The 27,466-nt window shown below is 37.1% G+C and overlaps 1 protein-coding gene across 1 annotated transcript in view; it reads right to left on the bottom strand.

Moving 5' to 3' along the window:
* DOCK2 (dedicator of cytokinesis 2) overlaps positions 1 to 27,466 on the bottom strand; it is a 322,820-nt gene that overhangs the window by 279,541 nt on the left and 15,813 nt on the right. The window contains exons 3-14 of the mRNA XM_081939650.1: positions 22,625 to 22,665; positions 21,502 to 21,557; positions 20,377 to 20,473; positions 18,418 to 18,566; positions 12,792 to 12,927; positions 11,102 to 11,256; positions 10,402 to 10,483; positions 8,988 to 9,123; positions 7,121 to 7,196; positions 6,501 to 6,574; positions 6,024 to 6,149; positions 4,684 to 4,808 (exon numbers count right to left, since the gene is read on the bottom strand). Coding sequence (XP_081795776.1) covers positions 4,684 to 4,808; positions 6,024 to 6,149; positions 6,501 to 6,574; positions 7,121 to 7,196; positions 8,988 to 9,123; positions 10,402 to 10,483; positions 11,102 to 11,256; positions 12,792 to 12,927; positions 18,418 to 18,566; positions 20,377 to 20,473; positions 21,502 to 21,557; positions 22,625 to 22,665 — 1,253 coding nt within the window. The remainder of the gene's footprint in view (positions 1 to 4,683; positions 4,809 to 6,023; positions 6,150 to 6,500; positions 6,575 to 7,120; positions 7,197 to 8,987; positions 9,124 to 10,401; positions 10,484 to 11,101; positions 11,257 to 12,791; positions 12,928 to 18,417; positions 18,567 to 20,376; positions 20,474 to 21,501; positions 21,558 to 22,624; positions 22,666 to 27,466) is intronic.

Below are 27,466 nucleotides of genomic sequence, written 5' to 3'. Positions count from 1 at the left end.
TGCCCCATACATCCCTGTGACCAATTCGCTCACACAGAGAGGGACTTCTCCAGGTGCCGTCCACCAGACAGTGCCGGGGGGCGGCGCCTAGGAGCAGAGCCTTCTCTGTGGCGGGCCCAGCCCTGTGGAATGACCTCCCCCCGGATATTAGGATTACCTCTGACCTCCGCGCCTTCCGTGTAAAGCTCAAGACCCACCTATTCCAAGTAGCTGGCCTGGCTCAACCATAGTTTGATGATATCGCTCCTGATGGGTTTTTTAATTTTGTGATTGCATTTAGGGGATTTTAAACTGTGATTTTAATTGTTTCCATCCATCTGTCTACCTCCTCCATGTATATGTCTATTTTGTGTTTGTATTGTCCATATTTGTATTTTATATGTTTTTATTGTACGCCGCCCCGAGTCTTTCGGGAGAGGGTGCGGCTAACAAATAAAATAATAAAAAAAAAAGAATGATTAGACATTAGAAATTAAATCCTATGAAAAGAAATTGAAGGACCTGGGAATCTTTAGCTTGGAGAACAAAAGGTGCTGGAGGGAGATTATAGCACTGTTCAAATACATGAAAGGGTGGTACATGGACAACAGCCAGGAATTGTTCTTTCTTGGCAGAGGACAGGATTCAGAATAATAGATTCAAGTTACAAGAAGGCAGATAGTGCTTTACAAGAAGTATTAAATTGACAATGGAAGGATTTAGTAAGAGATATGGTGGGTTCCCCTTCACATGATGTATTTCAGCAAAGATTAGACAGTTGTCTGTTATGGTACTTCAGTTTGAATTTTAATATGGAACAGGCAGTAGAGGATAGCCTAAGTGATATTCCCAAACTCTGTCATTCTCTGATTTCTTTCTGTGCTCAGGAATTCTGAAAAGTTAATGTGACAGGCACAACTATTGGAAAGTTTGATTAGTGGCAACTTCAGCAGCGCCAACGCTGCAAATAAATACATAAAATACAAAGTTGAACAAAATATATCTAGGGAAAGCAAAGAACGAATAGCCTTTCACAAAAGTTGTCAATCCTGTTGAGCCCAATTTAGAGTAGTAGAGGATTTTAAAAATAGAAGAAAAAGAATCCAACGAAATTATTTCTTCTATTCGTGGTAACTAGTAAAGTGAGTCTACTTCTCCATCTATGAAGAGTAACATGGCAAAGAGAAGGGTATGTGTATATATATATATATATATATATATATATATATATATATATATATATATATATATATATATATATATATATATATATATATATATATATATATATATATATATATACATACATACATACACACACACACACACACACACACACACACACACACACACACACACACACATACATATATATATATATATTCTCTCAAAACTTGCTACCAGATTTATTCAATGGTAATGGAAATGGCCAGAGTGGGATCAGCATTCATGGACATGCAGATAAGAAATATATTATGACATAAGAAAAATTAGACAATTAGTGTGTGTGTGTGTTTATTTGTGTGTGTGTGTGTGTGTGTGTGTGTGTACATATGTATGTATGTTTGTATATGTGTCTGGATGGACATTCAGATAGACTGACAGAATTTCCCCAACATATTATCTTTAGATGATATTATTTTTTATGTTTTGCTTTTGTATCATTTTATAGTATAATTTGATTGTTTATTGGTAACCTATGACTATCACTAAGTGCTGTATCTTATGATTCTTGATTATTGTATTATTGTATTCTATTTCATTTTATTTTTCCTTATGTACACTGAGAACAAATGCACCAAAGACAAATTCCTTGTGTGACCAATCACACTTGGCCAATAAAGAATTCTATTCTATTCTATTCTATTCTATTCTATTCTATATTTTATGTATATCCCTTTCTTGTGTCTTCTTGTTGAAGATGGACAACCAAATAAACATTCTAAATACATAAATAAACATATTCATATGGATATGGGGGGAGAGTAATCTCCAAAATTGCTTTCAATTGGGCAGGATTTTTATATAGGTTGATAACTTGTGGGGGTATCAATTAAACCTTATCTTCTTTTGGGATAAATAAACTGGGTGGTATTTCTTTTTTTATGTTTGCATCATGTAGCTATTCTTTTCTTCAAATGCCCTCTTAATTTCTTCCTTCCCATTTCAATCAATTCTATTCATTCCACAGGAAATTCCCTGGAAATTTAACAATGCAAGAAGGTAATTAGTTTCAAACTTTTCTGTGAAATGAATTGTTGGCTGATTATGTGTGTTATTTTTGCATCTCTTCTCATTTTACAATTTTCTGTTAAATTAAATTAATTTTTATCACATCAGAAGCATCTGTAACTGAGCCAACACTGTACATCAAAAATACATGAAGTAAGTTTGTATTAATTTGAAGGGAAAGCAAAGGAAGAAATAAATGCATTGCATTTACTAAATAAGTTGCCCTTATCATCTTATTATACCACATGCAGCCCTGGACACCTAGTTTGTTATTTATATGCATTAACTATATTATAAATTTTGCATCTCACCCAAGAAGATTCCTTCTCACTCAATGCGGCCCAGGCAAGCTAAAAGGTTGACCAACCATATTTTAGAGCAAATATTGGGATATTTGAGATACAGTCATGAATGTTCATTGATTTTCAGAAGGAATCATTCAAGACAAATGTACATCAACATAGTATGTTTGATCTGCTGAAGTGGGCCTCAATGTTTTTGTTTAATACCTTATTTTATCATTCCATTGTGTTTTTATACTTGTTGACTACCCAGAGTTTTTTCCAGTAGATAGGGAGCCATATAAATATTTTCAATATACATACAAATAAATAAGTAGGCATATTACAATGTTGCCTATGCTTTAATCATTTTAATATGTTCTTTAGTACTTGTTACTGAAGCAAAAGGAAGAATTTTACAACATATTTGTACATTTTAATCTTCAGACATCACAAAAAATGTAACCCAGTAAGCAAAAGGACGAAAGATTATACAGTTCTATCCTGCAACATTTTTTCATCGCTTTTCCTCTCATGGAAACTGTTGTCTGAAACAGTCACCTTAGTCTGCATGTCACCAGGGTGAAAAAAGGAAGGCATGAGCTTCCTTTCATTAACATGTAGGGAAGATTAGAAAATTATTATCCGATGTGAAAGTCTTTCAAAATAACAATGCAACATAGAAGTTTTAACTGTTAGACCTATGCAAAACTTCAAAGAGGTACTACACTTTGACAAGACTTTCAACAATACATTCTCTCAAAGTTGCTTTGTAGAGATTTCCTTTAAATTTGATAGTCATGTGATTATTATAGCGATGTGCCAGTATGGTCTCTTCTAATTTAGGCCCTGATAGTATTCTCTTATTAACATTTACCTCCCTCCACTTTGTAGACATAGACATCAGTGGGACCTCCTTGACAACTATATTACAAATGCTTTATATTTACAGTAGATACAGATGCTTCAGTAATAATTGCCTCAGTTGGTGGTAATGATACCATTTTACGAGCTCATTTTAATTGGTCTCTCCCCTCCCCCCAAAGAAAGAATATATTCCCATGTTAAACAAACTTTTTTTGATTGGCCCAGTTAGTTTGGAGATAATTTGGATTTGTCGTTCTTAGATTTTATTTCTAATACTTTCCCTTATCTTAGTAACAAAACAAAACAGGGAGTCCTCAACTTGTAACCGTTCATTTAGTGGCCATTCAAAGCTACAACCGCACTGAAAAAAAGGGACCATTTTTCACAGTCAATCTTTGTAGCATCCCCATGTCTCATACTTATGGCCATTGCTGTGTCCCAACTTCTGCAACCTTTTGACAAATGGAGTCAATGGAGAAGCTACAGACACTTAACAACCAGGTTATTAACTTATCAGCTGCAGTGATTCACTTAACAACTCTGGCAAGAGAGTTTATATAATGGGGCAGAAGTCACTTAAATGTGTCATTTATCAACAGAAAATTTGGTCTCAATTGTGGTCATAAACTGAGGACTAACTGTGATTAGGTTCCCAATATTCCAGGGTTCTGAAATTTTCAACAAGCTCTTTGGTAAGTGTTAATTAACAAAGAAACATCTGATATTTGCCACTTTTTAATTGCCAGGTTGAATTCCCATTTCTTGCACCTTTGGCTATATATGGAAATTGAATAAGCTCACACTCTCATAAAAAAGGTGCAGGTTGGAGCGTGAAACAAATGCTGTGAAATGAACTAAAAGACAAACACTAAGCATTTTAAATGAGTAATTGCTGAACCTGACTAGCTGGCATTTTGCCTTGGTCTTCCATGATCAAACAAACATCTCAAGTTTAAAAGTTCCTCTTTCTTTCTTCTCAGTTCACACTTGGTATACCTTGGTGATATATATACTTCATACTTCTTATATGCCATGCAGCACACTAAACCATAAACTAGGCTGTAGCTATTATAATGCTGGATTACACTAAAAACAACTCAACTATGCTATGGCTTCTCACAAAGATTAGAATCTGTGAATCCAGTCTTTGTTTCATGAGTTGGATAAAACAAGTTACAAAAATTAGCTTAGAAATGCACATTTCTGCAAACAGAACTTCTGGACCAAAGTCACTAGATTCAGACTCAAACTCTACAGAGGAAAATGTCACTAGCCTTTAACCATGTTTTTTAAAAATATACATTAAGAGCAGAACATCACTTACGGGTATCACTTTTCCATCTTCATCGCAGACACACATATTGACTTCTACATTTCTCTGGGTAGTTTTATTAAATTTATCTAAATCTCCACATAGCAAGGTAATGTAGATGTCATTTCTTACATCGCCTGTGAAAGAAATACAAAAAGTTTGAAGTAAGTTGCTATAGTGACAAAGCACATTAAAAGATATTTCTTCTGTATTCTGGATTATACTAGAACATTCAACAGGAAAATGAAGTTAATCTTAATGCTGACTTCATTGTTTCTTCAGGAAAAGGATGATTGTAGCTCCATTATCAATGGATAATCCTCATTCTGCAGTGACACCTTCTGGTGAACTTTGGTCAAATCAGCTAGCTGAGAAAGTGACAAGGATAAAACGGAAGTCAAAGCATTGTGCCATGAAGGCTATTACAGTGAATAAATAAAGGACAGGGTGGGAAGACAAAAACTGGGAAGGGAAAATTTCTCTTGAAAACAAGCCTCTTTCATCTTCACCTAAAAACATAAGAAAATCAGACAAACTCCTCTTCTTTTAAGATGAGATTTTTGCTTCCTTGGTCTTGAATCTATGGAAGATGCACCTTTTTCCATCAGATTTTGAATGGTCAGTAATGTTAACTTCTTTGTTTTGTAAGCTATTATATGTCAAATAACAGCATAAAAACTTAAATATGTAAATAGATTAAAAGTACACACACATACAAGTAAAACATGCCTTCATAATAATGGGGGAAAAGAGAAATGAGAAGGGAAAGGAGAAGGGGAGGGGGAAGAGGAAGAGACAGAGTGTAAGAAGGAGGAGAAGGAGGAGGAGGAAGAAGAAGATGACTATCTGGGTGCCATTAATTTCCTACTGAAGGTGAAAAAATTAATTGAAGAGAAACACTCATAAATCTATTCTTTTCACATAAACACTTGGCATGAAAAAGAAATAAAAATATAATGGCGAGAGGGAATAAAGTAGAGGATTTAAGTGTATTTAAAGAAAAGTTATATTGTTGTTTGATCACTTTATGCATAATATTATCATATTTAATTTCAACATGATCCAATCTGGACCTTAGGAAATAAAATTTGCTTATTACAGTAATTGATGTAGATACTGGGATCAATTTAATTTTGATTTAATGAAGAGTTATAAGAAAATTATAAATCTAAGTAATGATGCCTTTATCTTTTCCCTTGATGTCAGGGAGGGAGGGAGAGAAGGAGAGAAGGAAGGAGGAAGGAAAGAAAGAAAGAAAGAAAGAAAGAAAGAAAGAAAGAAAGAAAGAAAGAAAGAAAGAAAGAAAGAAAGAAAGACTTTTCAATTCAAAACCAAAAGAATTGGTACCATACCTGGCATGATTATTTCAGGAAAGCCAAGCTTCCTAGCAACAACTGTTGTCCTGTCGATGAGGTGCGGATAGTCCTTTCTAATATGAGTAATGTCTCCAACAAGCATTTTCATAGTTACCCATAATCCTGTATGACACACAAAGATAAAGAAGACTTATCATGAAATGGGAACTAAGAGTTAAATATATATATAAACAAAGCCTAATTGAGAAGTTCTATTCTAAAACACATTCACATAAGCAAGTAACTCATGCACCCACAGCAGGCTCAAACTCCACACTCCTGAATTTTTTGTTGTATGAACAAGGGGCTCCATTTAAAACTCATATAACTAAACATATTAGAAAGTGTGTGTCTCTTTATTAATATTGCTGATTCCTAGTACTTCTTCCAATGTGTCTTAAAGGCCTCCAATCATGCCATCACTTTAAGGATATAGATATGGGAGGGAGGAGTAAGAACAAGCATGTACTTCACCTTGCCCGCCACTGTCACTTTTGAATGTGGTAACCTTGCTTAAGAGATTGTGCAAAAACTCATTCTCTGGAACTCTGAAAGAAAAAGGAAAAGATTACTGCAAACCAAGGGCATATAATGAATCAAACTCAATTGAGAACTTTTTCATCAGTAGTTGAATGTGAAGCAGTACATTTACAGTATCAAGCACAGTTATTGAATATGTGATAAGGGAAGAATTCTTAAACGTAAAACAACAAATGCTTCTAAGTTTAATAAACAGAAGTCAATCTCAAATTCAGTAATTCACATATGGCAAAGGGAAACAACACATTGTTGCTTCAACATTGAAATATAGGACAAAACCTTCTAGAGCTTATTTACCTGCACAATAATTAGTCTACACTGTGAAAAGGATGCAACAGGAAGAACATATTTGAATTTAGATTATCTCTATATGTGCTTTCAGTAAGCAGAAGATTCCTGTATATGAAAAGTACCTTTAGATACAGTTCGTTCTGATTTATCTTTATAATAACTTGTAAAAATACTGTTACAATATTTTTTTTCATAATGACTGCATCCTGACAGAATAACTTTTTTTTACACATTAAAAATATTAAACAGAAAAATTGTCTTACGGATGAAAGGGAATGAAATATTGTTTCTCTTCATCACTTTCTGCTTTTCCTTTTATAATATCTGAGATGTCCATTACTAAGGGAAGAAAACAAAAAGCCATCAAGGCTTGAAAAAAGGCAACAGGTGTAACTTTACCCCCAGTTAGAATCATATACCTCAAAAACTATATAAAAGTGCGTTAGAATCAAACTTTCTTTTGCTTTTCTCCAAAACAACTTTTAAATGCGATAAAATAAAATATCGGCACACAAATACACTGCAACAAACTTTGTGGATAGCATGTATATGAGGAAGCATTGCTCCTATTAGAAAACTAGTATCTGCCTGAGAAAACAGTATTTGGAAAAACTCAATGATTTGCTCCCCACTTCCGGCATCATTCATTACTTATTTACACATCAGTGAAAAACTGCCGATAACTATAAAAGCCCTAAGTAAATAGCAATTAATTTAGAGCTAGAGCTGACACAGCTGATTTGATATGCTTGCTTAATAATGCATTAGCATTCAAATTTTGCTTGCCTGCACTCTGGTATTATTATTTTTTATTCCCCATATAAAATATTAATGAGATAATGCAAAGGTGAGCAGATTATTTGGAGTTCTTATCTTGTCCTACCATTCTTCCTTAACCTGCTGTTTTCCAGATGAGTTGGATTACAAATTTCTTCAACTCTCTCAACCAGATTGATCATAAGAACTTGCTGGTTATGATGGTTGAAATTTTTAATTCAGCACATCTGGAACCGGTAATAAAACATTATATAATTTCTGTATCGCCTGAAATACTATGTCTTGTTTTTTCATGCTGCCAACTTAAAATAAAATCCACCATTCTTTGATCAGCCACCTTTTTCATTGATTTTTTTTCAAGGACATCTTAAAGAACATCTCCCTTAGTAATGTCACTTGGAACAAATTTAAGAAGGGATCGTTGCTTTGGCAGTCACTTTCATCTCTTGACTTTCTCTTGTGATCACACAATAAAAAGAACACTTCTAAGCTACATGTTCAACATTTTCTGTAGAATTGTTTCAGTAATGTCTAATTGATAGTGTTACAAGGTTTAAATACAAATATAGCTTCATAAATCTCTATGGATATATCAATATATAAAAGATGTCAATGCTGGGGGTTAAATAATAGAAGGTAAAGTCCAATTACATAACCAGAATCCTATGTATCCAGTGCCAAAACTTATCCTTATATGCTTGTTGGCAGTGAAAATGTTATAAATGCCATGATCTTGGTAACTCTGTATATCAGGTAGCATAAGCTCACATTGACTGGGATTTCAATATACAAGGACAATGGTAATGTGGGAGGTGATGGGGCTTTAATAAGCAAGGAGTGGCTAAACACACATAGGCACAAGTGGTATTGTATTAAAGACTGTGAAGGCTTTTTGGTGTCAACCCTGAAGTTGGGCAAACTGTGGCTATTTTCTCTTGGTAGTTTTCTCTAGGGGACTTTCTTTTCTCATGGCTTCAGTGCTGACACAGCCTGGAGCAAAGAGGTCAGGGAGCGGGATATAGAGATAGCGGGAGTGTTGTAGCCTAAATAAAATTATTTCCCCTGGGAATCAAGGATGTTAGTGTAGGTGTTTGTAAGGTGGAGACTGAGGTCATCTAGCAACTGGACTGCATCCTGATTGAACTATGTGACTGGAGATTGGGGGAGTGGAGGAAGTGACAACGTTTTACTTTTAATTGGGTGAAAATCCAGCAGGGACTTAGAGCCAGTTTTCCACCATGAATGTTGCCAATGTGATATGTTCCAATAAAATGTTCTTTGAGGAATTTACCTGCCCCGGAGTTCTTATTGAATGGGATGTATTGCTTGGAACCCTGACATTCTTTGCCTTACCTGCCACTCCAAAAGGCCTTCTTATGCCCTGAGTATATTTTTTGGTGTTAGTATCTTTGAGATCCATTTTTCCAAACCGTACAATTTGACAGATCAAATAAATGCGGTCTCTTCCAAGATCTTTGTTTCCAAGATCCTGAGATAAATAGCAGCAAAATTCAGTTAAACAGATTGACAGTTAAAAAAAACCTGTGATATCTAAACATTAACATTTTCTGGTTTAATACTGCTATAATAATGTAACAGCAACAATAGAAAAATGTTGTTTCAGCACCACCTGAGTTAAACAACAAGAATGAAATAGAAACTGCAGGAAACAAAAAATAGAAATAGAAAATTAAAAAAAATTAGAATATACTAAAGAAAATAAAAATAAAGATTTCCTCCTTCAGCACAGAATGAAGTTTCACATGTGTTGTAAAAAAATTCAAAACAAAATTATTTTACCCTTATAATTTGTTTGAGAATGTTATTTCCAATCCTTCTGAACTCTTAGCTCATTTTTTTTAACTTTCCCAAGCCAAAGTTGTAATCTTTTGCTGTTAAACTTGCACTTAATTCCCCACCCCCCCACTCCATGCTAGAAACAACTGTCTGGAGCTCTTGTGGACCATCTCTGGTTCTCTTCCTTTTTCTGGGGAACTGCAAATTGCTGATCCATCACCAGATCTTCTTTTAGTGTAGTCAATCAGAAAATTCCTGATCTACTCAGTTCTGCTTTTGGTGGCGTTGTCTTCAGTTTGACATTTCTTCCCCAGAAGTTCTCAGGTAATTAGAATATAATTTATATGTTTCACTGATTTACTGACTTAGTCATCTGTTGTATTTAGCATAACATCTGTGTACAATATGATAATTTTTCTTGTACCACAGTATTAATGTTTCTCAAATGCAGCTAGATAAAAAGCCATAACGATATGGTTCAGTTATTTAAAGATGACAACTACCATCTATCCTCCGTGTTTCAGGATTATGTGAGTCTAGCCAAACACTAGATTTGGCTAGACACTTAGTCTTACAGCTAAGGCCTCAGTTGCATGGAAATGTTTGTCCCTCATATAATTTATTTTAAAAAGTTAGTTTCTACTCAAAAAAACTAAAAACAAAATCCTTTGTAAAAAAAATAAATTATTTTCACCTGTCAGGCAATCTTATTGCTTTTTTTAAACATATTAGTTACGTAAGACACAATAGCTGAGTTTGCCCAAGTCAAAAACACATAATGCCTTTGTATTATATGTAAAGTTAGCCATAAAGAGAGAATGAATAAAGTGAGGTCACTTTAGAGGTCAATTAGCAAAATTCTGCTAATTCTGTTTCCCGTGGACAGAAGAGAAATACTTGATTCTGCAAGTTTTCCAGAAAAGGTACAGGTAGTATGAGTGGTTGGAGTGAAAGGATTATATTTACTCACAGTGAAAACCACTTTCAGATTGTTGAAATTGTCAATTTCTTTTACAAAACCTTTGCTCCCCCATCTCACCAAATAATTTTCACTGTGGAAAAATAAACATTATATAAACTCAGATTATCACAATGAAATAACACTGTATAAAATATTGACAAGAAATTTTAAATTATATTAAGAGCATCATTGAAAATTCTGCCAACTAAGTTTCAAACATCAGCTCCTGCAACTTCAGTCATTATGGTTGGCTAAACCTAGAGCAACGGGGAAAGCCTGAGACAATGGTTAATAATTATGTAAAGATACAAGCAGTTCCATTAACCTATTAAAATATATATAGGCTTTGATGGGCTACCTATAAGTCATTCTGATGTCTTAGCAAATGATTCATTAATATAAATATGTCTGTTCATAAACTGTGTATGTTTAATTTCAACACATCGCAAATTCATCCAAATCTCAAGAGATTGTCATAATCCACACCAGTGATACGTTCCTACCAGTTCGGACCAGTTCTGCCGAACCAGTAGTGGTTTGGCAGTCTGGATTGCTGGAGCCAGCAGTGTGTGTGCGGTATGGCCATGAGCAAACTGGTAGTAGTGACTGCTGGAACCTACCCTTGATCCACACATTTATAATCTCACACACATATTTAAGTTCTTAGAAAAATGAACATTGTGCATCAGTGAGAAAAAACCTGGCATACCTTATCACTGTATGCTTATTGGGATCATAGAGGGACATGAAAAGTTCAGCATCTTCTCCTATTTTGCAGACAAAATTTCTTACAAAGACATAAAGGCTGAATGTGGGGGATGAAGTATTTCGGCAGAAAGTTCCGTATATAGGCTCATCTTTTGACTGAGAACCAACAACAAATAAGAGAAAGAGATGTTATTAGAAAAAACAGCAAAATAACTTGATAAACAGATTTGCTTTTTTTAAAAAAAATGTTAATGCTACATCACATCTTTGTGGTCAGGAACATTTAAACCACAACATTTATCACACTTTCCCCAACTTTTCCTGTCCAGTTGTGCTGAAATATAATTCCCATAATGTTTGGTCATTTCCAATACCTGAGATGCAAAATTAAGTAAAATTATTTTACTTAAACTGCTGTAAGTAATATACAAAGTCCTCTCTACTTCTGAAATCAAATATATTTTTATATGTATAAGGCAGGCTTTCCTAAACTGTGAGGTATGTCTCTCTTTGTGCTGGTACAAAGTCCAGGGGAAGTATGAAAAATCTTATAGTTGTTAAATTATTACAATAAATTCACATTTCCCAAAATATTACCCTCACCTGAATAACCTAGTGGTGATGCTTTTTATTTTTTTATAAATTTGACAAATATATATTTTTCATTGTATTGCTTTCATTGTTTATTTGTGTTCATTTTATTTTTTTTGGATTTTTAGTGGAGGCATGTACATAAAAATTGTGATAGCAAAAAGGAAACTCTGGTATAAACTGTTCTTCTCCATACCTACTTTGTACTGTAGATCTTGGTCACACAATAGCTATGACATGCTGCCATTGTAACTTTTTAGGTGCTACTGATTTTTTAAGTGATATGTAGCATTGTTTCCTGGTTATAGGCTTAAGCAAATTCAGCATTAATTTTCAGGGAAACGATAGATACTTTTTTCCACTAAGCCAGAAATTAGATCATGGAGATCTCACACACACAAAAATAAAAGATCTGTTCATGAAATAGTGTGCTTAAACATATCATGTCCTAGCAGACCTGAATACCTGAAGACAATCTGGCGTTACTCAGTGTGCACAATTGTTATTACCGTTATGATAATGTTAGGAACCTGGTACTTCAATAGGAATTCAGAATAACAGAGTTGTATCTACAAACATCAAGAAAAACTACTTTGCTAGCACAGGATGTAGTATAAGTTACTAGATTTTAGAAAATCTGAAGTGAAGTGTGCTGCTCACTTTCCTCATACAAACATTGTTTGACTTAAAGCTTATAGACATGGATAATAGGAAAGCCTTGTCCTCCCTTCTAAATTTAATCTCCTTTCCCCATTTCTACAAAGATTCATCAATGCACATTTTTTTTAAAGACCAAGTAAGGTATATCTGACTTTTTAAAAAAGCTTGCTATAGCCCTTCTGGTCTGCACCAATATGTGTGTCAATTGGAAGTCTAAGTTATGTTATTGGTTTATTGATGGATTGAAATTGGCATTTTAAAAAAGCTGGGAATTCAGAATAAATACTTGGTGTGAGGAGATATTTTTTAATATGAATACTGAATCAGACAGGAGAAGTGATTGCTAAGCTGTTCCTGATGCTTTTATAGATTAATCCTTCATGGGAATAAACAAGGAAAGCTCTGTTTGAAAGTAGAAAGATGGAATACAAACCCCATACCATTTCTTCTTTAATTCTTTCCGTGATTTTTTTTGTAGCTTCTGTATGTGCGTGGAAGAGACTGATGACACTGGTTTTGTCAGGATCCAAAATATTGCCATCTTCATCTCTAACAATCAGGTCCAGCTCTAGAATCCTGTAGATATAAATGGAAAGTGTCATCTGCAACATTAAAGACCATCCTTCAGTTTCAAATGGACATCACACTACAAATATCTTACGTTTCATTTCAAGTTGTTTGAAATCTCATTGTCTGTTTAGCTTTGAGATGTGATTTAAAAATTAAGACATTCATCCAAAACCAAACACCACAAAAAGTTTGGGTTAACAGATCATATAGTACTCATGAGGATACAATCTCCTTTGAAAACACAATCTGCATAATGGTGAATGGCACCCTGAATGAACTGTGAATATAATTAACATCCATGATTTTGCAATGAAAGAAACAATTTTTGAGAAGTCCAAGTAATTGTAGCTTGCAAAGATGAAATGCAGAACTTTCAGTCTTTTAGCTGAGTGTATACAATATGCTGAGTCACAAATTGGCCAATCCCTTTTTGTTTGAGTGAATCCAGCCAATGTTTTTACTTATGGTGCAATGTGTCATGGAAACTCCAAAACTAGATTGATAAATCTTTCTCTTCCTACTTCTGGGGAGTTACTATTTGCATCTGAAGATAATCTACACCTTGTGCCTATAGGTGTTTCCCTTGAAATTAAAACAAGATAAAACAGTCAATAATCTAGACTGTTTCCCTTCAAATTCTCCTCTATCTCCAAACAACTATTTTTTATTAAGATATTAATTTTTGACTGGCATCACTCTGACATGATTAAGGGGCAGCATGTTGAGAGTCTAGTTGATATTTCTTTGTCTTTTGTTTACCTTAGCTTTGTTTATACTCTTCACCTTACACCTCAACATGTGGAATGACAACATGATAGAATGCTCTGTGGTGGGTTTCTGCCGGATCGCACCGGATCGCGCGATCCGGTTGGCCAATGAACCCGGAAGTAAGTTTCCTGCCCCGCCCCTTTCACGGGACGGCGCTTGCCTGCGCTCCACCAGCTCGGGCGTGACGGGAGAAGTTTCTCTTCTCAGAAATGTCTTCAGTGGAGCGGTGGCAGCCTGCATCCCTTTCAGGAGCTCCACTGAGGAAGCTTCTCCGGTTGCACCCAAGCTGGTTCACGCTGCAGAGACGAAATGCCAGCCTTCGGGTTGCAAACCCCACCTGCCTCCCCTTCGTGCCTCTTGCAGCTGCCAGCTGCTCAGGAAAGGCGGGAGGCTTCAGCTGGCCAATTTGTGTAAGACAAAACAGGCAAGCTGGTGGGCGCATGCCCAGGACAACGTAGAAGGTGCAGAATCAGCTCTGTCTGAAGGCGAGAAGGCTTGGAGCTACCACCACCCCTCCTTGCCCACCAGCCGAAGCCTCCCAGGAGGTTTTGGCTGACGGGTGCGCGGGGGGAGGTCCAAGCTTTTTGCCTTCAGGCAGAGCTGATTCCGCACCTTCTACATTTTCTCCAGCAGAGTCACACGCCCACCCGCCTGCCTGTCTTATCTTACACAAGTTGGCCGAAGCGGCTTCTCTCTCCTCCTCCTGCCAGCCGAAGGAAAAGCCCCGGGGAGACGGGCTCCGTGCGCTGCTCTGCCGGGCTGCCGCTGCCACAGCCGATCCTCCGCTAACCCCTAAAGAAGAGGATCCACCACCGCTTCTTCTTTAGGGGTCAGTGGAGGATCGGCTGCGACAGCCCTGCAGAGCAGCGCGCGGAGTCCGTCTCTCTCCTCCCCCTACCAGCTGAAGGAAAAGCCCCGGGGAGATGGGCTCCGCGCGCTGCTCTGCCGGGCTGCCGCTGCCACAGCTGATCCTCCGCTAACCCCTACAGAAGAGGATCCACCACCGCTTCTTCTTTAGGGGTCAGCGGAGGATCGGCTGCGACAGCCCTGCAGAGTAGCGCGCGGAGTCCGTTTCTCTCCTCCTCCTGCCAGCCGAAGGAAAAGCCCCGGGGAGATGGGCTCCGCACGCTGCTCTGCCGGGCTGCAGCGCGCGGAGCCCGTCTCCCCGGGGCTTTTCCTTCGGCTGCAGGAGGAGGAGAGAGAAGCCACTTCGGCCACTCTCTTCCAGATGCCCAGCTGGGACCGAAAAGGCGCCCTTTTGACCAAGAAGGGATCAGCTGTGGATGTGGAACCGTGGGGTCTTTTCAAGTGCGTAAGCTGAGCAGAAGGAACATCCGTTCCTCAAATCCGGACAGCGCTACTCCCACCTCCCCATTGTCCGAGTTGCAGCAAGTGAAGTGCCACGGGCGGCAGGCAAAACGAGGCTTCTTTGCCAGCCTTCCAGCTGGCAAAACAGAAATTTTCGCCAACTGGAAGGTATGTGTGTGTGAGGGGGGGAGAGTGAGAAAGAAAGAGTAAGAGAGAAAGGAAGAAAGGGAGAGAGAGAGAAAGAGAGAGAGAGAGAAAGAGAGAAAGAGAAAGAGAGAAAGAAAAAGAAGGAAAGAGAAAGAAAGAACGTTGGAGAGAGAGACACAAGAAGGATGGAGGGAAGGAAGGGAGGAGGGAGGAAATAAGTGGGGGAGAGAGACAAGAAAGAAAGAAAGAAAGAAAGAAAGAAAGAAAGAAAGAAAGAAGAGAAAGGAAGGAAAGAAAGAAAGAGGGAAAGAGGCACAAGAAGGAATGAAGAAAGAAAGAAAGTGGGGGAGAGAGACACAAGAAAGAAAGAAGGAAGGAAGAAAGGAAGAGGGAGAGAGAGACACAAGAAAGGAAGGAAGGAAGGAAAGGAAGGAAGGAAGGAAGGAAGGAAGGAAAGAAAGGAAGGAAGGAAGGAAAGAAAGAGGGAGAGAGAGACACAAGAAAGAAAGGAAGAAGGAAGGAAGAAAGAAAAAGAAAGAAAGAAAAAGGAAGAGAACTTATGATCACAATTGAGACCAAAATTTTGGTTCCTAAGCAAGAGCATTGTTAATTGAGTTTCACCACATTTACAAGTTGGTCACTCCCACCCGGTCACATGACCGCTAAGCCATGCCCACAAAATAGGCCACACCTATGGAATAGGTTCTAAAAAAATTGAAACCCACCACTGTCTGTAAGGTACAGGTATAAGAACTGCTGCAAAGACCTAGGCTAGAGAGTAACTGTGTGTGGAGTTCCTGGTGGAGTTGTGAGCTTGTTCTTTTTGATCAAGGGTTGTTGTTGTTTTGCCTTTCCATATTTGTATTAACTGTTTGGTGAAGTAAAATCATACTTTCATTCTTTGAGATCCTTTAAGAATCTGCCTGTACTTTGTGTATCTGCCTACCTTTTTATATGACTTACTGCTTCAAATATTTTTCATCTTTTAAACCTTAAACAATGCTTAAACAATGATGTGCAGAACAAACAATGATCTGAAATGATAGATGTAAAAATAATCCTGCATTTTGCAAAAGCCACTTTTAAAAAATGCCCTAAAATACTTTTGGAAAACTCACTCCAAGTTTGCCTAATAAAACAGGGATACTTGTGTGTTTTCTGATTATTATTTTTTTGTTGTTTAGATGAAATGCAAATTAAAAATCTAAGATCCCCTTTCCATTCAATATATCTTATTCTAGAACATCCAGCCCCAAGCACTTCCCTTTGCTGCTCCTATAGATAAGCTTTGTATATGAAATATTTATCAGCCACATTGTCTTTTTCTCCATGGTTGCTTTGGAATGCAGTCTAACAGATGTAATATGTTTACTATCTGCATATTACATCTTATACAGAATTTGTGACTTGGGATGGGAAAGAAAAAGAAAAAAGGAACAGAAGTTCAAGATCCAAAAAAGCAAAACAAGTATTAGCATCCTAAAAACGGTAAGGAGAAGGAGACAATATAACATATAAGCACCATAAAATCATCAAATCAGTTTTTCTAATGAGAATAGAATAGAATAACAGAATTAGAAGGGACCTTCAAGTCCAAACCCCTGCTTAGGCAGGAAACCCTACACCACTTCAGACAAATGGTTGTCCAATCTCTTCTTAAAAACTTCCAGTGTTGGAGCATTTACAACTTCTAGAGGCAGGCTGTTCCACTGATTAATTGTTCTGTCAAGAAATTTCTCCTTAGTTCTAAGTTGCTTCTCTCCTTGATCAGTGTTCACCCATTGCTTCTTGTTCTACCCTCAGGTGCTTTGCAGCTTGACTCCCTCTTCTTTGTGGCAGCTCCTGAGATATTGGAACACTGCTATCATGCCACCCCTAGTCCTTATTTTCATTAAACTAGACATAGCAGTTCCTGCAATCGTTCTTCATATTTTAGCCTCTAGTCTTCTAATCATCTTTGTTACTCTTCTCTGCACTATTTCTAGAGTCCCCACATCTTTTTTACATTCTGGCAATCAAAACTGGATTTGTTTAATAACTCTTTTTAAGCAACTTGTCTTAGAAGAAAATAATGGTGTGCAATATAGAGCAGGCAGCAGCAAGTGTATGGTCTTAGACAAGCTAAGTAGAGTTGCTTAGTATATGATTGGGAGAAGACCAGAAAAATCTAAAAATTAGACCAGAATGGGAAATTTGGGGGGGGGGGGAATCCCAGAAGAAGGCAGTGACAAATGACTTTGTGTCTTTGTGATGAAAAGTATACACATGGGTCAATAAGGTCATCAGGATTTAAGTTTGACCTGACGGGAACATTATGTTAGGTCTATAACAAAGGTAACTTTTAAGTGACAGTTATGACAACTGAAATTTAGAATGTCATTTTAGCATTGTACTAATATGCCTGGCTGGAAAATGGTGGAGAATACGATAGGACAGGACAGGACAGGACAGGACACTTGGAGGTCTTCTAGTCCAAACTCTGCTCACACAGGAAACCCAATACCATTTCAGTCAAATCGTTGTCCAATCTCTTCTTTAAAAGATGGAGTGCTCTAGTGATGGAACACCCACAACTTCTGGAGGCAAGTTGTTCCACTGATAAATTGTTCTAACTATCACACAATTTCTTCTTAGTTTTAGGTTGCTTCTCTCCTTGATTAATTTCCGCCCATTGCTCCTTGTCCTGCCCTCAGATGCTTGGAGAATAGTTTGACTCCCTCTTCTTTGTGGCAGCCTCTGAGATATCGGAATACTGCTATCATGTCTCCCCTGGTCCTTCTTTTCATTAAACTAGACATACCCAGTTCCTGCAACCATTCTTCGTATGTTTTAGTCTTCAGTTCCCTAATCATCTTTTTTGCTGTTCTTTGCACTCTTTCTAGAGACTCCACATCTTTTCTACATCGTGGGGACCAAAACTGAATGCAGTATTCCAAGTGTGGCCTTACCAAGTTATTATAAATTGGTATTAACACTTCACGTGATCTTGATTCTATCCCTCTGTTATGCAGCCTAGAACTGTGTTGGCTTTTTTGGCAGCTGCTGCACACTGCTGGCTCATATTTAACTGGTTGTCCGCTAGGATTCCAAGATCCCTTTCACTGTTACTACTGTTGAGCAAGGTACCACCTATACTGTTCCTGTGCACTTAATATATTCTATTATAGTTTCTCAAAAGCAATGCTATGGTTAGCAAACCTAAGGAATCTCAGCTTCCAATATGCCAAGGTAATTCTCTTTCTAAACTACTTTGATAGCAACATCAGAACTTACTTGTTGCCATAATCAATTTTGGAAGTGACCTTTTGTTTCAGTTCTTTCAGTTCATCTTTGGGCAATGTCCCTGAGAGGAGCTGTGATCTCCACTCCATTAACTCGCACATCATCGCTTGTACCTGTCGGAAGTGTTCTTTCTTGCTTGCCTGAAAAAGAAAACAATTCAATTCAGCTTATTTAAAATTTCAATTGCTGCTTGTCACTGTGCTTAAGCAATCCCTTTATGACAGCAGAATCAGTATATTTTCTCTAAGTGGAAGTGATCGTATTTTTCCCAATCTACAAAACTCCTGGGGATAGAATAGAATAGCATAGCATAGCATAGCATAGCATAGCATAGCATAGCATAGAATAGAATAGAATAGAATAGAATAGAATAGAATAGAATAGAATAGAATAGAATTGTTTATTAGCCAAGGACACAAGGAATTTGTCTTTGGTGCATATGCTCTCCGTGTACATAAAAAGACAAGATGCATTCATCAAGAATCATAAGGTACAACAATTAATGATAGTCATAGGATACAAATAAGCAATCAGGAAACATTCAATATCAATATAAATTGTAAGGATACAAGCAACAAAGTTAAAGTAGTGAAGTCATAAGTGAGAGGAAATGGGTAATAGGAACAATGAGAAGACTAATAATAATAATAGTAATGCAGCCTTAGTGAATAGTTTGACAGTGGTGAGGGAATTATTTGTTTAGCAGAGTGATGGAGTTTGAGGGAAAACTGTTCTTGTTTCTGGTTGTCTTGGTGTGCAGTGTTTTATAGCATTGTTTTGAGGGAGGAGTTGAAACAATTTATCAAAACATAATCAAAATATTATAGGTATTTAAAACACAAGCTTCAGTTTATGTTGAAAGTGCTTAGTGCTTTATTGTGACTGAAGGTAGGGTGGACTATTGTAAAACAGAGGTAAGACCACAAGCATGATCAGAGAATAGAAAAAGTTGGCATAAACCAAAACCCAGCACTCCAGCAGAAGGATTATTGTTTTCTGAACATGACATAGGAACCTACCTCTCTAGGCATTTTAGAATATCATTCCTTTCACAGCAATGACATGTTTTTTCCTAATTAAAAAATTGTTTGCATGCCTCCAGCTCTACTACAGGGAAAATGAAGCAACTGCTTTAAGTTGTGAGATTTCCAATAATTCCTTCTGATCCACCTGGCTCCTTCCTTGGAGATCTACTAAAAAGCTAGTCCCGTACTTTTTAAATTAATCGACTATCTCTGGAGCCTTTTCTTGAAGCATAATCAATTACTAATCTGGTTGCTTGTGTTGAGGAAACAGAAGGTATTGCCAAACTTTTCCGGAACCTTTCAGGATGAGTTCAAAAGATATATTCTTGGTTTTTTGCTTTGTGGCTTAACTGTGGTTTACTTTGACCTATTCTCATTATTCTCATCCATATAGTGAACATGGGAGCTCAATAGCAAATATACTAGAAGTTTTTAAAATGGCCCCTCCTTTCTCCAAAATAAACTTTATACCGGTGTGATCTTTGGGCGCACAAAATTCATTTTCTTTAAATTGGACAGGTTATGCAGCGCATTAAAAAAGAAGCCAGTCAGTTGCTTAGAAATAATATAAGAGCAGTTTTTCTGCATAAGCAAAGCCATAGGTTCTAAATCACCCAGAGCTTTTACTTTCTCCTAGCAGTGCATTTGTGCATGGTGCATTAAAGATCATTCAAAGGTTGAAATCACATCACACTCAAAAGTGGAATTACACAACAGCCTCTTAAATAATTGATGCTAAATCTTGCAATGAAGGGATTTTTTTTTCTTTACCAGCATTTTCAGAGCAGTTATATATTCATAAACTTAAATGCAAAATGCATTGGCTTTCTGGATAACCAAGGCTACTGACATGGCACTTAATGCAACTAAAGCTTCTTCCTGAGCAGTCATAAAATTTCCCTGCAAGAAAGGAAGAATAACTCACCACATACAGTTGTTTCCAAATGTTACCCCATTCCCATAATGTGCTGGTAACCTCTTGTACCAATGGAATCTCAGCAGGTATTATATGTTCTGCATTTCTGAGCCAAAGGACAAATACTGTGTTATAATACAATTTAACATTATACATGTGATCAGCAACCCAAGTGAAAAACCAGAAATGGAACTATCCAATATGAAAGCTGCGTCCATAGCTAAACATCTCACAGATGGATATTTGAGACAGACAATCCTGAATTGACACTCAGACAGGCTCCTCTGGTCCCCATTCTAAACTAGATGTTCCATACATCTCATGAATATTTGCTTGTAAATGCAGTGCTGAGAAGTAACGGAAGGAGAGGAATGAATGAAATCAGAAAAGATGTAGAAGAGATATGTCTTTTTTAAATGAAAACATTGTAATTCTTGACTACTGATTACCTATACCTAACCACTAGATTTTCAAATACTTTCTTATGCTTTTTGGACTTCCAAACATGGTCAGGATGGATAAATGACTGTCTATTATTTACTGTTCTGCAAACATAGGCTCCATTCAAACAAAAAAACTAAACTATAAAGGTGTTTTAAAAACCATAATGGGTAAGACAATACTGATCAAATTCTTTTACATCTTAGCAAGTTGCATGAACCAAGTCATCATATTAGGTGAAAATGTGCTGCCTGCAGTTTTACAGCTTGATTCTCACCGGCTCAAGGTTGATTCAGCCTTCCATCCTTCCGAGGTCAATAAAATGAGGACCCATATTGTTGGGGGCAATATGCTGACTCTGTAAACTGCTTAGAGAGGGCTGCAAAGCACTGTGAAGCAATATATAAGTCTAAGTGCTATTGCTATTACTATTCATATACCAGACCAGTACTTTAAAAGAAAATATAACTTTATCACTACTTTGTATCAATTTCCTGTTCATGATCGTTGGGATCTGATCCCAAAATGTATATTGAATTGATCTTAACCAGATGGAACGAGAAGTGACATTTGGTTTAGTATGGTTACAATATGTTCTTCCTTCTTGAGATGTGTTTCTAATATACCAATAAGAAAAGATATTATTATTTTCCCAAAATAGGGTATCTAGCAAATATATGTTATCTATAATACCTTTTCTTCTCAGCAGCAATTTCTTTGATGTGGACAAAAGATTTTGGAAATATTCCCTGTTGAAATTGAAGGGAAAACACAGCTGTTATATTTCCCAAAAATATATCTTCCTTGAACAGTTGAAAAGTCAACGCTATACAAGTAGGCATATACAAGCTATGATACTTTAGTAATTGAACTACAAGACTGAGTGAAATTATTATTATAATATTCCATACTTTTTCATGTTTACAAAAGAGCACTGCCCATGCCACCTATTTTATTTTGCCACTGATCTTTGATTATGCTTGGCCAAATGATATAGAAGTTCCTCCTCAACAATACATGCTGAACGTCCCAAATGCGTTCTTTGATTTTTTCCTTTTCAAAAGATCAGGGATATGACAAGAGGTATGTCTGCCAATGAAAGTAAATAACACTTGATAATTAACCTCTTTTACTAAGTCAAAGAGCCTGCTATATTATAATGTAAATAGACTTGGGTCTGAAGTAAGTCTACTCTTTTCAGCTTCCATTGATATGTAATATTCAAAATTTATCTTAGAAAGATTGTTGATGTTATGCGGAGTAATTTAGCTTAAGTAAAGTTCTTTGCCTTTCTTAATTCTTTCCTAGTCGTTTGAGAGCCATGTCTAAAAGCCATGTTTGAGTTTGAGAGCCATGTATTTAGGTATAGCATATAATATTTCCAATCAATGTATTTCTTGTGATCTGGAGTCAATTAAAAAACCTGAACTTTATTCAAATCCTGACTTAACACCTTGACAGGCAAAGTCATAAAGAGTTCCTAAATTATAATTAATATTAATCTTGGTTAAAATGAATTAAATATTGTTAATATTGAGAAACATAAACTCCCTGAAGGAAAGCTAAAAATAATAAAAATAAATCAATTGCTTATTTAAACATTGTCCAGTCAAAACACATGAAGATTGTAATCCTGTACATGCCTATATAGGATCAAATCAGTGGGGTTTGTGTTAGAGTATAAGTATATAAAATTATTCTATACAGTATACAATTATCTCCTTAATATTTGCCTGTGTACAAAAGGAGAAAAAAGCAAGTTGCAACACTAATACTTCAAGAATAACAATGATGGTAAATAACAGGACAAACTCACCTCAGTTTCTTTATGTCTGACCAAGTATCCCCTGTACCAATCTATAATTCAAAACAGAAGCATATCATTGTATTAGACTATGTCCTCTCAACACAGCTTCTGCTCTATAACAGTTATTTTACAAGCATTGCATGGGACTACGTGTCATTGAAAACAGCAATTCCCACAATATAGTTGAGAAAAAATCTAGTATATCTATTAAAATATTTGATGATTTCTGCTTGCTATGGTTGCAAATTCCTTCCTTCCTTGATTCAGCCACTCATCTCATCAATCCAGTTCTAGGTATCTAACAGGAGTACAGTATAAATGCATGTATATTTTAAATAAAAATTAAATACACCCTTCCTAATTGATTAACTGATCAACACAAAGTGGCTTCCATAAACAAGTATATACCAATAGCATGGCTTGATTGTTCCTGTGACCCTGATGCCTGTGAAAAAAACAGCAGTCAGGCCAAAGCAGTAAGCTGAACCACAGGCAGTACTGTATGGTTTTCCAGGGGCAGGGGCACCTACAGAAAAGAACCATTTCCTAGGTCCCATTCAATGGCAATCCCTAATAGATGAACTGAAGAATGCTCCTTTGGTCCAGCCTATGTGATGCATAGATACAATGGGATCAAAACTGTCCTTCAAATACTCTGGGTCCATGCTACATACAGCTTTCTTAGTAATAAAGAGGATCTTGAATTGCACCAAGAAACAAACTGGAAGTCAGTGTAGCTTGCAGAGCAAACGCGTAACATGGAAAAGGCAAAATGTACCCATGATTGTCTATGGCACTGCATTGTGGATCAAATGAATGGTTTAACTTGTACATGTTCCCTAACATTCCTTTCCTAGAAAAGTTGCAGAAAAGTGGGAAAGATTGCAATGATCTATATCTACATCCAAACCTGGATTGTATGATTACTCTGAATTTAAATGAGTAGTAATTCTCCAATATTGGATGTCATATTTCAGGGTTGCTGAAAACCAGAAATAAAGTTTAGATATTACCTATGGCATTCAAAAGAATTTAATAATCAGCATATATTCATGTTTGTGGAAGCCATGTTTCCCAGTTGTCCTTCAACTGGACTATTGCATTTATCCTTATGGGCAAATGTGTCATTGGAAGTCAAACTACTATTCTGCATTAGCACGATAGTCTCCTGATTAATGTAACAACACCATATGCTAATAATGATCATGCTAATTTTGTTTGGCTTTTGCTTTTTTAAAGTAAGGAAAAACCCTTTCAATGTTTTCCAAGTATATGGACACTAAATTGTACTTGTTCCAAACCTATGGAATTTCATGTAGAGTTATAATACAAAAATACTGGAAAATGTTTCATGGAGCTTCCAGAGATTCCTATATTCTTGAAGTTCTGGGAGTTGAAAAGCAGTACATCTGGACAGTGTCCACTTGCAGAATGCTGAGATGTGATTTCTTGACACATAAAATGGTCAGAAGAGCCTCAAAGCTGAATCAAATAAAAAGCTATGCAATTCTGCATATTTTCTTTTCCCCCAACCCACATGGACAGCCAGATGCCTAGCAGAAGCACCGATGGGATGTTTGAAGACAGTAATTCATTCTCTCTCTCCTCTACTAGTAATGAGAAGCTTGGTATTGCTGATCTTAGATGTCCTGATCCATCAATATCTTTCTCACTAGTTACTGATAGCCCTGGCTTCCATGACTCTTCTCACCTTCCAAAGAGATTTAAGTCTGCCGTGGTGGCTGCATTTCATGAATGTCAATTCCATTGTTCACCTATCTGCTGCAAGCATCTTTATTTATAGATGACTTGAATTCCCACTCTTCAGTTTCACGGGAAGAAGGGAAAGAAAACTTTCTAAATATTTTCAAACTATGAAATTTCTAAAGCTTCTGCCATAGTTTCTTGATGTCCCTCTCCAAAAATAACACACTTGATGTGCATTGATAAGTTTCATGTATAATAGAGAACTAATCTCATCTGAGATAAGTGATTAAAATAAAAATGTTATTTTTCTTCTAGTTTTTTTTTTTTTTTTTTGCTTTTTCTAATTAAAATAAAAGCTCTAAAGTCTACTTGGATGTGCAACTCAAGAGGTACCATAGCATCTTTTTCATATGCTTGTCTGTTACATTGGACTATAATTTAGCAGAAGGAGAGAACTTTGCTTTGACTGTTGTTTTTGGGAGAGACAAGCGAAGAAAACACCATGGACAGCATCGAGGAAAAAGAAGACCAGCTGAAGTTCTATTGTGTAGCCATGTCATAGCACAGTTTCATCTCTGTTGTTAGAAAGCACTGACACAGTTCCCTCAGTTACCAGTTTAATGCCATACATTCATATATGTCCATATACCTATATGGAAGTAAGCCAAGGACAGGCACTTACTTAGTTCTCAAAGTCACTAAGCTACAGCCTCCCAGCTGCTCCGTGGCTGTATGGTTACAATGAGGAGCATTAATAATTGATATCTCAAACTGTTCAAGTATTAATGACTAACATCATAAGTTAAGAAGTTGCAGTATAGCTGAGGATAATTGCGGCCCTCAGCCCATTAAAACCGGTTCTCAGCATACGTTCTTGGTTCTTGGTTCCTACTTTTGACCCTGAGGCTCATATGCACAGTTATCACAATAGAGACAAAATCATGAAAAGCAGGAACTAAAGAGACTTCTGCCATTGTTGAAGACTGGAAAAAAATTGCATAAGATAGGAAAAGAATACTAAATTAAAACAGGTTGAAATAATTGCCGTAGGAGGTGAGACAATGATATTTTTGCATAATCAGCGCTCTTCTCCAGCCTATATCGCATACAGTACATACAGGCAAGGGATAGGGAGACATACAGGTAAAGATTCAGATATAGTAATGTTGCCTATAGACTGTTATTTTGCACTTATTATGGTATCTAATCCTTTGTAAGAATTTAATTTTCTAATGATTTACATCAGTGTTGTAGATCAAGAGAGACCTCTTCTGGTAAAAAATAGATAAGTCACTTTTTATCTATCATCTATCTATCTATCTATCTATCTATCTATCTATCTATCTATCTATCATCGATCATGTGTGTGTGTGTGTGTGTGTGTGTGTGTGTGTGTTCTATTTGTGCTGATAAATAAATAAAGGGAGACTAGTATAGATCCATTTCAAGGTATTTAGCTCTCATCAGCTAGCCATACCCTTACTGGGATTTGAACCTGGGCTGTATTACATATACATATAGTCCCATATTTGGGCATACCAGAGGTTGTAACACAAATACATACCTATTTCCCTGGCTCAGCTGATAAGGAGGAGAGCCTGTGGCTTAGTGGCTAAGACTCCTGCCTAATATGTAATACAGCCCAGGTCAAATCCCAGTAAGGGTATGGCAAGCTGATGAGAGCTAAATAGCTTGAAATAGATCTATACTAGTCTCCCTTTATTTATTTATCAGCACAAATACAACACAAATATAAAAAGGCAACATTAAAAATAAAAATATGGTTTTCTGCCTGGATGGTTTTCTGTAATGAGCCGAAGGACAGAAAGGGGGAGTAGTGAGCTCCCTCCCATATTTGGGCATACCAGCGGTTGTAACACAAATACATACCTATTTCCCTGGCTCAGCTGATAAGGAGGAGAGCCTGTGGCTTAGTGGCTAAGACTCCTGCCTAATATGTAATACAGCCCAGGTTCAAATCCCAGTAAGGGTATGGCTAGCTGATGAGATCTAAATAGCTTGAAATAGATCTATACTAGTATCCCTTTATTTATTTATCAGCACAAATACAACATACATACATACATACATACATACATACATACATATTTGAGCCCACGCTTGAAGATGGCAGGTGAGATCCTGCCGAAACGTTGCAAAGACAATCTCAACCTTACACGGGAAAAGACCCGAATACAACAAAACCAGCATGCGTATATATATATATATATATATATATATTTGTACTGATAAATAAATAAAGGGAGACTAGTATAGATCTATTTTGAGCTAATTAGCTCTCATCAGCTAGCCATACCCTTACTGGGATTTGAACCTGGGCTGTATTATACCTTAGGCAGGAGTCTTAGCCACTAAGACTCAGTATCCCAGTAAAGGTATGGCTAGCTGATGAGAGCTAATTAGCTCGAAATAGATCGATACTAGTCTCCCTTTATTTATTTATCAGTACAAATACAACACAAATATAGAAAGGCAACATTAAAATACAAATATGGTTTTCTGCCTGCATGGTCTTCTGTGATGAGCCGAAGGACAGAAAGAGGGAGTAGTGACCTTCCTCCCATATTTAGGCATACCAGGGGTTGTAACACAAATACATACAAAGCTAATATAAATATAAATTTAAACCCCTAAAATAGATACAGTAAATTAAAAACCCCTAAAATAACCAGATATAATACATTTGCCAGGAGGGACAGTTGTAATTATGCCAGGCCTGCTAATCGGAACAGGTGGGTCTTCAATTTTTGCCGGAAGGAGCGGAGGTCAGAAGTGGTTCTAATGTCGGGGGGAGGTCATTCCAGAGGGTTGGGCCCATCACAGAGAAGGCCCTACTCCTCGGTGTCGCCCGTTGGCATTGCCTAGTGGACGGCACCAGGAGAAGTCCCTCCCTGTGTGAGCGAATTGGCCGCAGGGATGTATGTGGGAGGATGCGATCCCGCAGGTAACTAGGTCCCGTGCCATGGAGCGCTTTAAAGATGGTAATTAGCACCTTGAAACGCACCCGGAAGACCACAGGTAGCCAGTGCAGCTCGCGCAGGAGAGGTGTTACGTGGGAGTACCTCGTACTCCCCATCACAGCCCGCGCGGCTGCGTTCTGAACTAACTGCAGTCTCCGGGCGC

Source organism: Natrix helvetica, assembly GCF_964273705.1.
Source record: "Natrix helvetica genome assembly, chromosome: 1".
Taxonomy (NCBI): domain Eukaryota; kingdom Metazoa; phylum Chordata; class Lepidosauria; order Squamata; family Natricidae; genus Natrix; species Natrix helvetica.
Note: the sequence above shows the minus strand (reverse complement) of the source record. Positions and strands in the feature narration are given on the sequence as shown.